At 40.9% G+C, this 12,580-nt stretch overlaps 1 protein-coding gene across 2 annotated transcripts in view; it reads right to left on the bottom strand.

Moving 5' to 3' along the window:
• epha7 (eph receptor A7) overlaps positions 1-12,580 on the bottom strand; it is a 105,783-nt gene that overhangs the window by 18,695 nt on the left and 74,508 nt on the right. For both annotated transcript variants that reach the window (XM_080048005.1, XM_080048006.1), the window contains exons 5-8: positions 11,154-11,278; positions 8,639-8,807; positions 3,896-4,004; positions 2,166-2,221 (exon numbers count right to left, since the gene is read on the bottom strand). In XM_080048005.1, the coding sequence (XP_079904131.1) occupies positions 2,166-2,221; positions 3,896-4,004; positions 8,639-8,807; positions 11,154-11,278 (459 nt within the window). The remainder of the gene's footprint in view (positions 1-2,165; positions 2,222-3,895; positions 4,005-8,638; positions 8,808-11,153; positions 11,279-12,580) is intronic.

Below are 12,580 nucleotides of genomic sequence, written 5' to 3'. Positions count from 1 at the left end.
TGCTTTATTACCCCCCCCCCCCCAAACCTTTGCTTCCAAATCAGCAGTTTGCCTATGGCATAGATCATTACAGCTCTACTTGGAGAAGCCTTCTGCAGCTGTCTCTCCAGGGACATCATTAGTGGTGATAGCATTAAAATAGGATAGAAAAAAGCCTTCGTACTGAAAGAGGGTTCCCCACCAGTAGAGCCCCTTAAAACAGAGCACACCTGAACCTCTCCAAAACATCTCAGTTAGGTTGTTTACATATCTTTAACCAACATATTCTCTCTGTGCTCTCGCAGGTCAACCCAGAGGGGGACTCACCATTAAGGCAACGCTAGGCAATTGCCTGCAGCCCAGAGGCACCAAGGGCCCAATACAATGCCTCATACATATCAGTACAGATATGAGGGGTAAAAAAAAACATTGTGGAGCATTGTGTGTGTATTTCTGGGGAAGGTTGGAACCCCTCACTGCTGGATACTGGTTCAAACTCTGTGTAAAAAGGGGCTCATACCTGGCGCATCACTGTGCCAATTTACACAGCCATTCCATATCCCGGAATGAAAGAGGTGTGTGCCTGTGACGCAAAAGTGTCAGGTGTGACATGTACATTTAGCGCGTGCGTCGGGTCAGTTGCTTTTTCTAAACAACAATGGCCGGTGAATTTAGTGCAGAAGCGCTTGCTGCTGGCAGTCAGAGGGCCGTCCTTTACTGTGCCCGTGATGTGCCGGTTGATCTCGCCCTCAGCTCGGATTGAGAGGAGCTCACGGATTTCACCGTCGGTCCAATTTGTTGCCCGCCATTTACTTTACTTTGACTTCACTTCTTTCTGCTTCTTAAAAGATTCACAAAACAAAGCAAAAAAATAATAAATATGGCTCCTCCTGTTGCTCAATAGAAGCAACACGGACCGGTGAAATGAGTCGGCACAGTTGCGCATGCGTGGTTTTTCGCCAGCGATCGCAGCACAAATGCTCCACAGAAATCAAGCTTTTTTAAATGTTTGTAATGACAAATGGCTGGGTATATACTGAGGGGCCATGTGACATTTCAGAGTGTTCGGTCAAGCTGTTCAGGAGAAAAATTAGGAATGACAGACACACACACACAGACTGACAGACACACATATGTTCCTTGATGTACTGTATATAGTCAGAATAAAACAAAGGAAAAATCCACTTTGCATCTATCTCTGAGATTTGCGCATGTGTAATAGCGACCAGGACACCATAGGTATTCAACACACAGCAAGACGGCGGCGATCCAACAAATAAACTCTTAAGTCTGGGAGCATTTCACCCTCAATCATTGACTGTATATAAGCTCACATTATTTGCTAGATTTGTGAAGTGAACCTTGCTTGACTCGGGAGCACATCAGCAATGCAATAAGATAGTATGCTTGTTAGCTATAGCTTGTTGTCTAGCGTTATCAAGCTAACTAACACGCAAAACCGTATCGTCCACAAGTCAAACGTTCCTATTCTTCAATGAAGAATAGGGAAGGCATTTCTGATGTTTTTCCATGCCAAGCAAGGTCCACCTTACAATCAGCTCTGATGTCTTAAAAGGTAAAGGATAGCATGCAATAGGTCAATAGCTCCCTCACACTGACTTATGTGTGGCGGATTGGAGAATGAAGACTTTTACCTTTTTATTTGTATTTTTCTATCAGCACTTTGCCTGTCCTTGGTTTAAATGGACACAAACCTGATATCTGAATTGTTATTCATCTTTTGTATCAGTAGTAGCCTAATCAGCAGCAACGTTTATTTAAATACATATTTTTGAATGTAAATAAAACGTTTGAAAAAGGTGGAGAACAAAGGATGTGGAGGGCCCAAGGCCCCAGAATGACTCAATCCTCTCCCCTGACAGCTGTCACATTGGGGCGTTTGTAGCTTCCTAACTTCTTCATCTCCATATATACTGAGTGTAGCCAATCAGCAGCAGATGTTGGACTGATTGCTCCCCGGCTTTGACTCAAATCAAATGAACTAGGATCAAACAGTCACGCCTGTGGGTGCTAATGGGTTTTAAGGCACCCCCCTCCTGTTCAGTATGCGGTAATTGAGTTGTCAGTACCCCTGTGTGTGTGTGTGTGTGTGTGTGCGTGTGTGTACATATATGCATATTATACGTGTGTGTATTTGGGCTTATGAATGCAACGCAGGCACTCACATTGGAAGTAGAGCTCCTCATCTCCCTCCTGATCGGCTTTGCTGTACCCGCAGTGCCTGCAAAGGGGGAGGGGGAGAGAGTGGCAGAAATCAACTGATTGTACGGAGGAAATGCACTACGTATATATTACAAGTCTTTTTTTAATGCAGTAACTAAGGCTGCAACAGGCAAGTCTCTTCATAAAGCCAGCTGTGCATCCCACCCGCCTACAGCCCTGGGAAAGTAAAGTAGCTCAGGTATCTAATCACGTAACATATCAAATAATACGTGCACTGTAAAGGACACTGTTCCACATGTTCTCGTAACATTCAATCTGTAATATTAAATGTGTTGAAGGCTCCTCCTGAGCAGGTGATTTGCCACACAAAGTTGTTCTGTGAGTGCAGAAGGGATGACGTGAGAAAGCAAAATAGGGCTACACGTGATGGACATGCACTTTACTCTTAGACAAAGTTAAACACATGTAGCAGAAGTCTAGCCTTTTGACATGTTATGTATTGTATAAGTAAGCGTTTATATACCTGGATGAACACTGATTTTCTGCTGGTCCCCTCTGCAACAGTACAAGGCTGACTTCTGCTAAGACAAAGTCTCCCTCTAACTGCTTATAGTGACTGCCCTGACCGCCATCTTCATAAGGTAACACACTGACCCTGCATTCCAAATCACATACTTTTTCTTTGCACTACACTACATACTAGAGTACAGAAGAGTTTTAGGGCCCACAGGAGAGAAGAAAAAATCAGATAAGGAAGTTTTTTTTTTCATTATGTCAAGAAATGTCAAGAATAAAGAAGAATACTCCAAAATGCTATTGGAGATAGTTGGGCTTTTATGTTTTTTCAGCATACTAGAATTGACGTGCATGTATTGGGACATCCTAAATCTTTTTCAGGCATTCTAAATAGTAGGGAAGTATGGGGTATTGGAACGCAGGGCAACTATGCATAAGTACCTCGTACAACCCCACTTCAAATATACTGAATTATCCCATTTAAGAGCAATAATGTCATGATTTCTAAACATATTTATGGGTTTTTATCTTTGTTTGACATAGGAGATACTGATTCCACTGGTAAGTCAAAGTCACACAGGTACCAGTGGGGGGGGGGGGGGGGGGGGTGTCAGGTCATCTGTATGTTCCGGTTTGGCAAAGTTTTAACGCTAAATTTTTTTATGACGAACCCACCATTAAAACGCAAACTCTAATGAAATACCATCCATGCAGATGGAATCACAGATGAAGTAGAGTGTGTGTGAGGGGAATGGCGATAATGACAATTGAACAGGAACAGGCTGCTTTTTGTGGTGGTGGGGATGAGAAAACAAATCAGTGCCATACTTCATCTTGCCCTCAGGATCTCACAACACACTCACAGACAGGAAAGCAACAGCCAAAGCGCTTTCTCACTTTGGTGGGTACTTGTCTCCTTAATGGCTTCTGCATGGAAATAGCTTTAGAAAAATGTGTCAAGGACTGGTAAAAAAAAGACAAAAAAAGAAAAAAAAAAGTGCAATCCAAGCCATTAGCATTAGCCAAGCATGCCACGATATGATGATGATGATGATGATGATGGTGGTGGTGGTGGGTGAGGGCACGTCGTGTGTGCAGGCAAGGGGGGCGGGCCTAGTGGTAGGAGGCCCTTGAGTGAGTGACAGGATAAGGGCTCTATTTGAAACAAGCGCAGACTCACAGGAGAGGAGAGTCAATGGGGCCCGCGAGAGCGTACCTTCTCCCGATGATGAAGCCGAAAACCATGAAGACCAGGATGATGGTCCCCGCCACGGCCACCACCGCTATGATGATGACAGGGTTCTGCTCGCTCGACACGATCGCAGCTGGTGGTGGTCCACACACACACACGCACACACACGCACACACACACACACACACACACACACACACACACACACACACACACACACACACACACACACACACACACACACACACACACACACACACACACACACACACACACACACACACACACACACACACACACACACACACACACACACACACACACACACACACACACACACACACACACACACACACACACACACACACACACACGCCAAGCAAGACAGTGGAGAAAAAAAGACAGAAAAATGCTTAGTGTTAACTTCAAAGACGATACAATGTTGTGAAGGACATAATTATTGCGTAGTATAGTGCTTGAGTCAATGTACTGTGCGTGCATTGACTCAAGCACTATACTACGCAATAGGAATGTGTGCTCTTTTTATTGCCTGCTCTGCCATGTCTATAATTAGCCAAAGAGTTATCCAAAGTTTTTTTTTTTTTTTTTTTTTTTTTTGACGCTACAACATACATTTCATGTTTCTTTACATGAGTGCCTGTGTGATTCCGGTGCACATGTAGGGAGCAGACAGTAGAGACTCCAAAATATTATTTAGAGAAGAAGTGTAGTCTAGTCACAGTCTATTGTTAGTGGGATGGATATTGAGGACAACATGCCAGCGAAAAATAATACTTAAAAAGACACTTCGATAGTCCAGCTTTGATTGAGTTGATAAATCTGATACCTTTGTACTTGTACTCTAGTCGTATTAGAATAGGTGACTTGTAAACTTGTAAAATGGAGTAATTTCTCTAGTCAGGCATCTTAACACTTCTGCCAATGAGAGGCATGGAGACTGATAACCACCCCCCCCCCACCACCCCCACCCTCCTCAGAGAGAGTGGAGTGGGGGGGACACTTTCTATTTTTGAGCTGTCCTCCTCACATACACACGGCTCTACTGTTTCAGAAAGTGGGCTTAATAGTCCCAGACGGCCGCGCTGATGCCCTTCATCGCGAAACAAAAGACACAGTCAGGTTTGGATTGTTTTACCCATTCACAGAGCCCCCCTCCCCCCTCACAGTATAGCAAAAAAAAAGCGGTTTGCGTTGACGGACCGCCCCAAACGATTGCATTGTGCAGTGAAATCAAAGATTGTAGTGTCCGAGGAAGAGGGGAAAGTCATGCATTTTAAATCAAGTGGATCTGCGCTGTATAAATGGAAGACAATCCCTGCGTTCCAATTCACATACTTTTTCTTTTTACTACACTACATACTAAAGTACAGAAGAGTTTTAGGGCCACGGGAGAGAAAATAAATCAGATAAGGAATATTTATCTTCATTATGTCAAGAAATGTCAAGAATAAAGACACGAATACTGCAAAATGCTATTGGAGTTAGTGATGCATTTATGTCATTTCAGCATACTACAATTGACGTGCATGTATTGGGACATCCTTAATCTTTTTCTGGCATACTAAATAGTAGGGATGTATGGGTATTGGAACGCAAGGGATGTTTTTGTGTTTTTGTTTTTTTCTTGTGGCCTGTGTTGGTCTGGTGGTGGAGCAGCATTCGATCAGCTGTTGCTCATCAAGCTTAATTATCACACCAATTAGCTATTTTTGAAAGAATTAAGAATACTCAACTGCAACTGTCATATTTTAAAAGGGAGCAGGTTTCCACCTCAATGCTGTCCCAGAAGAGGGTTACTGGTTCACTGCGCTGGTCAAGGACAATGTGACTGCACTGCAAACATTCAACCTTGTTATAGGAGACAATCTGCATTACGGTATTATGTTGCCACTGTTCGGTTAGGCACGGTTCGGAAAAGGAATGGTAACCCCTAGATCTGCCTTGCGTTTCCACTGCAGACAGCCCCCTTACTTAGTAGGCCGGGGTTAATGCTGGAAAGTGATAGCCGTGGTCAGATTATATACAATCTATGGGTCAAAGGCCTTGAAACTCCCAACATGCACACAGGACTGTTTAGTGACGTTGTAAAGTGAATCCTCTTGACTGTCAGTGGGGGAATGCTAACGCCACCCATTGACTAACAGTATTTGAGCTAAGCTAACTAGTGATGTGTGACAGTTGACCATTTCTTCTTCAAAACATGCACACACAGTTAAATAAATGATTTACGTTGCCTTGTCTTGAACCCCAAGAGTGAGGCAACAACCTCAAATTAAAAATTCAAAGTGTTGAACTTTTCCTTTTAATTACGAAAAATGATGTAACCCTAAACTAGACTAACAATGTCCTGATAATGCTAGATAACGCATGAGCTCAGTTCTTTTGCGTTTCACTCAGAAAGCGTGTGCCTCCCCCAATGTTAACCAAAAGCTTTCATATAAAAGGCCTTTCTAAAAAAAGCTATACAAAAAAGAATGGGTCACTAACAGTAGGTTTTCCTGATTTATAGAGGTGTGTAAATTAAAGGAGATAATCATTAGACCGAGATTGTTGTGTATCCATGGTGACAATATTAAACAACACTAGACCATTATGATCCACCTCACAGCAGCATCCCCTCACCAATAACACAGTGTGAACCTCAGGGCAAAGCTAATGTTACTGATTATATTTAAATGAGCTTATCCTCTCGACACTACAGAAGCTTGTCCTTGTGCTCGATCATTCTTTTTCTCATGACTTCTTGTTGTTGTCAGCATAAAGTCGAAGCAATTTGTGTTTGCTTTGCTTGGAAGAAAAATAATTTCCCTATGGCTATTACTATACAGGAGCACCCGGAAACATTGAAGACCTACTTCACCAGTGGAAATATGAAGGTGTATTGAACTCTGAGATCCTATGTAGTATAAATGTGCAAACATTTTAGAAATTGGTTCATCCTAGCCTGAGAAAAGGCAGAAAGAGTGCTTTATGGTCTCACTGTCTAACACTACATGTTCCTATGTGTGACATCACACGTTGGCCAAGGGAAGACTGAGGGAAGAAAAACCTCATTCACTGTATTATAATAGCAATTTTATATTGATAGAACGCCGGTTCCGTATGGGTGACGTTTTCCTTTAACAATGTGTACGCACATTTGGAGTCGAAAAGCCTGCGCTCCAAGCAAGACGATGTTCTGATAAACTGCTGTGGTCTGAGTGTCCCCCTGTTAAGGGATTGGCATGGGTGGATTTGGAATCATACTAATGCTCTTTGTGGATCATTTGATTGTAAATCAAAATGTAGATCAGACTAGTGCAAACTTTCCAGAATTAAAAAAATAATCTGGATGCCTACGACATCCGGTCAAGATTTTTAGTGTTGAAATTAGGCATGCTATTTGGGTGATTCTGACCCATAATCCAGTGCGCACCAGAAGTGACGTCACATTGACGGAGACTCCGTAAGGGAACAACCAGGGATGTAAATAAGTAAAAGAATGTTCCAATTGTATGCCTACTGCATGCTAACAAGATTATTTTTATGATCAGCAGTACAGTAAGGAACACAGAGAAACTCACATGCAAAGCTGGAGGAGATACTTTGTCACAAATTGCATCATTCCTCTCTAAATGCTGCAGTGGCTAACACTGATTAATTATTTTAATTTTACTAATTTTTTTTCAGCTGATGTACCCGATGCATCAAACCATTTACACGTTTTTTTGGCCAGTTGGTCAGTTTCCACATGATTAGGATCATATCTAAAAGGAATTAATGACACAATATGCTACACATTAGAGGAGTAATGAAAAAAGTTAATACAGTAATCTTTTAGAAACCCTCCATACTGTTTTTTTTCAAATGTTTTCTGCGATTGTATCTTTTTTTTTTTTAAGTCTCAACTGAGCCTTAGTAAAATATAATGGCTCGGGTGGGAATTAATGGAATTAAAAGAAAAGGGTTTAGGTTTTAAAGGTGTAGTCAGCCATTCTGGAGAACGCTTGTCGTCCAAATCCCTTTTGTATAAACTACTGAATATGTCCTTCTATTCAGAGTGCAACATATGTACATGGCGTATACATATTTTTTTTTAGGTCACATTATTCTATTACATGTACAGTATCCTATTTCACTACACTTGCTATTTGTGTACTTATTTGCATGTACAGTATTCTATTTGGTCTACATTTTATTTTATTTAGCTTTTCTAAATTAACTTCATATTTATATGGTGCACCTTATCTCAACACTTTCTATCTGCACTGTGTACTTGCTCTACTGTTGTGTTTATTTGTGTCTCAGGTGTTGCTCTCTTCACTTGTGTTTTCTCTTCTTCTATATTCCATTGTTGAGAGGAGCCTGGGACTTGATAATGTCACTGCCAACGACTGCTGCTGTAATTGTTAAAGGAATACTTCACCCATACGGAACCGGTGTTCTATCATTATAAAATCACTATTATAATATAATGAATGAGGTTTTTCATCCCTCAGTCTTCCCTTGGCCCAGCTGTCCTGTTAATCCTAACCCTACATTTTACCATGTGTGATGTCATACATGGGAAAATGTAGGGTTAGACAGTGAGACCATAACACACTCTTTCTGACTTTTCTCAGGCTAGGATGAACTGATTTCTAAAAATGTTGCACATTTATACTACATAGGATCTCAGAGTTCAATACACCTTCATATTCCCACCAGTGAAGTAGGTCTTTAATGTGCATGTGACAAATAAAGCATGTTGAAATCTTAAAAGAATACCTGTGGCCTCTTCCTTGGTGGTGATCTCCAGCCTGGGCCCGTAGGTTCCGTAGCCTGCCTGTGTGAAGGCTCTGATCTGGAAGACGTAGGCCGTGCTGGGCTTCAGGTTGTTGACCGTGGCCGATGTGGACTTGGACCTCACCGTGGAGTAGATGCGGTCCTTCTGATCCTGTACAAAGGAATAAATGGCCTTTAAAGGAATACTTCACCCATACGGAATCAGCGTTATATCATTATAAAATCGCTATTATAATATAATGAATGGGGTTTTTCTTCCCTCAGTCTTCCCCTTGGCCAACGTGTGATGTCACACATAGGAACATGTAGTGTTAGACAGTGAGAACATAAAACACTCTTTCTGCCTTTTCTCAGGCTAGGATGAACCGATTTCTAAAAAAATTGCGCATTTATACTACATGGGGTCTCAGAGTTCAATACACCCTCATATTTCCACCGGTGAAGTAGATCTTTAAGTAAAAAAAAAAAGACATTTCTCACAATGTGGAGAACAAGCGCTGTGTCAAAGTCTAGTTTATAACTGAGTGCCATTCAACTGTCTTATCTCAATGTATTCTTTTGGAAAATGCTGCAGAGACATGTCAGAGGGTGTAGTATTGTGATGACCTGCCCTTTGTTAACAGAATGAATGGGATTTCAAAATGTATCCATCGAGATATAAAGTGTGGCAAATTTAGTAGCACTTATGAAGGTGAGATACTGAAGAACTGGTACATTTTTTTGATTTCTGACCATTATGCTTCCATAACATGTCTTATGTCATACTTGTATTATGATACAACATGTACATTCAGGTGTTTATTTGACTAAATCTTTTTCTGTTTGCTTCTGCATATTTCTCTAATACATTTTTTTTTTCAATAATACTTTCACTTGTAGTGAGAAAAGTGAGATCATAAGGCTGTAATAATCAAGCAGAGAGTGTTTCATAATCAAGCAAAAGAGTATTCAATCAAACAACAGAGGCTTCATGTTCTATCCAGTAGAACATGGAGGTCCATCCGACCCAGGAAGCCCCGCGATGACTTTCTGAGCAGAATGGCCCCGATCAGATGGCAAGTCACATCTTAAATCACATCTTAAGGTTGGGGAGGTACAGTCTGAATACTCTTCAATACACATTTGAGGAATTTAACCTTAGACATACAGGAGTAATACAAGATAAATACAATGTTTCCTATTACATTAATAAGCATTCCAACATTCAATATCTGCCACCACACACTTTTCGTTTTTCTCATTCTGATTTATGATACATTTTATTCAACTAGGAAAATGCATGAAAAATATTTTTTGATTTATAAAATGGACAAAGGCTGCATCCAAAATCTGTTCTATTAAAAAAAAGTTGGACTCTTATATGTTGTACAAATGAAAACTAAGATTAATCTCTCACTTCATCCAACTACTTTTTGTTTCTTAAAGTAATGCTAATGTGTACACATTTAGAATGATATTTCGACATTTTAAAATGTATCAAAACATTTCTGGAAAAAATATAATATTTTTATTTACTGTACATGCAGTGTCTTACTTAAAGAACGGAAATACATTTTGCTTAACTTTTTTTTCACTATGATGCTCTATCATTAGATCCACAATTTAGTTTAAACTGAAATTATGATCTTACCATAAGACAAGCTGCCACACAGACAAAATAAACACGCAATATATATACATATTTATGTTTTTAAATATGTATTATTATTATGTCTGTTTTTTCTTCTTCTTCTTTTGTCAAAAAAAGGAAAACTCAATAAATGCAATGTTAAAAAATACACAGGCATTGTGTGCTTTGGTGTTGATCTGTAAATGTTTTGGCATTGGCAGAAAAGCCCAAATGGAATGCCATGCAGGCTCTGTTATGAGACACTTTTTCCAGCTGGGCAGACCACAGCCACAGTACGTGACACAGGAGACTGATCCGTCAGTGTTTTGTGGCCAGCGAGACTGACTGGCATCCCAGCTCCCTGCTATATGCCCTTCCTTGCCTTTGACTTGCCTGGTTACATTCGCTCCACTAAACTTTGCTATAAAAAAAAAAGCTGATGGTGTTCAGACTTGAAACACTGGAAAACGGCAGTTTATAATCTATGTGGATGGGGGGTAAAGGAGATAACAGTAACAGATTGATCATTCTGGCAGTGCGGCAGGCAGGCACGGACTCTGTGTGTGTGTGTGTGTGTGTGTGTGTGTGTGTGTGTGTGTGTGTGTGTGTGTGTGTGTGTGTGTGTGTGTGTGTGTGTATGTGTGTGGCTGGCTGTGGAAGGACTATACAGCCCCAGATTAAAATCTTATGAGCATCTCATTCATTATTGCAATTATGAGACAAAGAAGGCACTCGCAGAATCTAGTGAATTCCACTCACAGCAGCACGCAGACTGAATACAAAATGAAGTGTGTGCGTGTGTGTGTGCAAAAGTCAACGTGATGTGAGGTGTAGCGTTCGAGACGGAGGCAAGGACACAAACAAACACACCTAACCAGTAAAACTTACTTTCTCGTAGTATTTGATTTCATATTCTGTGATGACTCCGTTGGGTTGGTGGGGCTCCTGCCAGGACAGCTGGATGCTGCGTTGCTGCACCTTTTCTCTGATGACCTCACTGACCTGGGACGGAGCTGTGTGGGCAAGGAACAACAGCATGTCAATAGGCGCAGGGCAAAACTCTCCCTGCGTTCAAATCCCAATACTGCCCTACTATTTAATATGCCAGAAAAAGATTTAGGATGTCCCTACGTCAATTGCTGAAAATACATGAATGCCCCACTAACTCCAATAGCATTTTGGAGTTTCCGTCTTATTCTTGACATTTCACAGCATAATGAACAAAAAAAACTTTCTTATCTGATTTGGTTCTTCCTCCTGTGGCCCTAAAACTCTTCTGTACTTTAGTATGTAATATAGTAAGCTGGAAAAAGTCTGTCTGTGCACACACACGCATACAGCCTGACACTAATCAGCTAGCAAGCACTACTCTATGGGAATTAGAACCCTTTTTTAATGTAAATATTCACCCTTTCAAAACGTTTTTTTTGTTCTCAACCTATGGACAGCTGTTTTCACATCCCCAATTTACAAGGTTCCAAAACTGGGAAAAACGAAAGAAAACACTGGGAGAACCAATGTGTTGGTGAAACAATTGTAAACTCTTAAACGTCTGTTGGTGGGTATTTTTAAGAAAGCAAAATAAAATAAAAAATCATGTTTGCAGAGATTTGAAATGGGTTTTTTTCCGGACTGTAAACTCTTTTTTTCAATGTTTGCAAAACCTTTTTTTTTTTACAAGATGTCAAGTTTTCAAAAACAAAGTCAAAAGTCGAAGCCAAACTTATTTCTATAGCACATTTAAAAACAACATCAAGTTGACAAAAGTGCTGTGCAAGATACAATACGAAATAACATATAAGATAGTGATACATGAAAAAAAAGTTAGGAGTGTCAAAGTGTCAACTTGTGTTAAAGGCCAATGCAACAAAAGTGAGTCTTCAACGGCCGCTTCTAACATGTTTACACCACACCATCTACATTTCAATTACAGAGCACACAGGGGGAAGATAGGGTGCGTCACCCCTCCAGACAGAGGAAAACACTGCCATATGTAGATCCTGAATGACAATTTCAGTTCAATTAATTCCAAACGTTTTACAGCGGACACAAGCAGACACTCACTCTCCCCTGAGGACAGCACTATACAGAAAGGCTCTTAGAGGGGAGCGTACCTGTAACCTTCTGCACACCAGCCGTATGCACAGCAATTATCTCTGGCTCTTTTGCATGACTCATTTGAAGTGTCTGGCTGCCTGGATTAAATGGCCATCACATAAAGATGTGTTTAACGTTGCACACGAACGCATGGTTGTATTTTTAACAGTCAACGGCAGAGGTGAATGACAACATTTCCATCTCATATGTGTATATGG

The sequence above is a fragment of the Ammodytes marinus genome, assembly GCF_949987685.1.
Source record: "Ammodytes marinus genome assembly, chromosome: 19".
Taxonomy (NCBI): Eukaryota; Metazoa; Chordata; class Actinopteri; order Uranoscopiformes; family Ammodytidae; genus Ammodytes; species Ammodytes marinus.
Note: the sequence above shows the minus strand (reverse complement) of the source record. Positions and strands in the feature narration are given on the sequence as shown.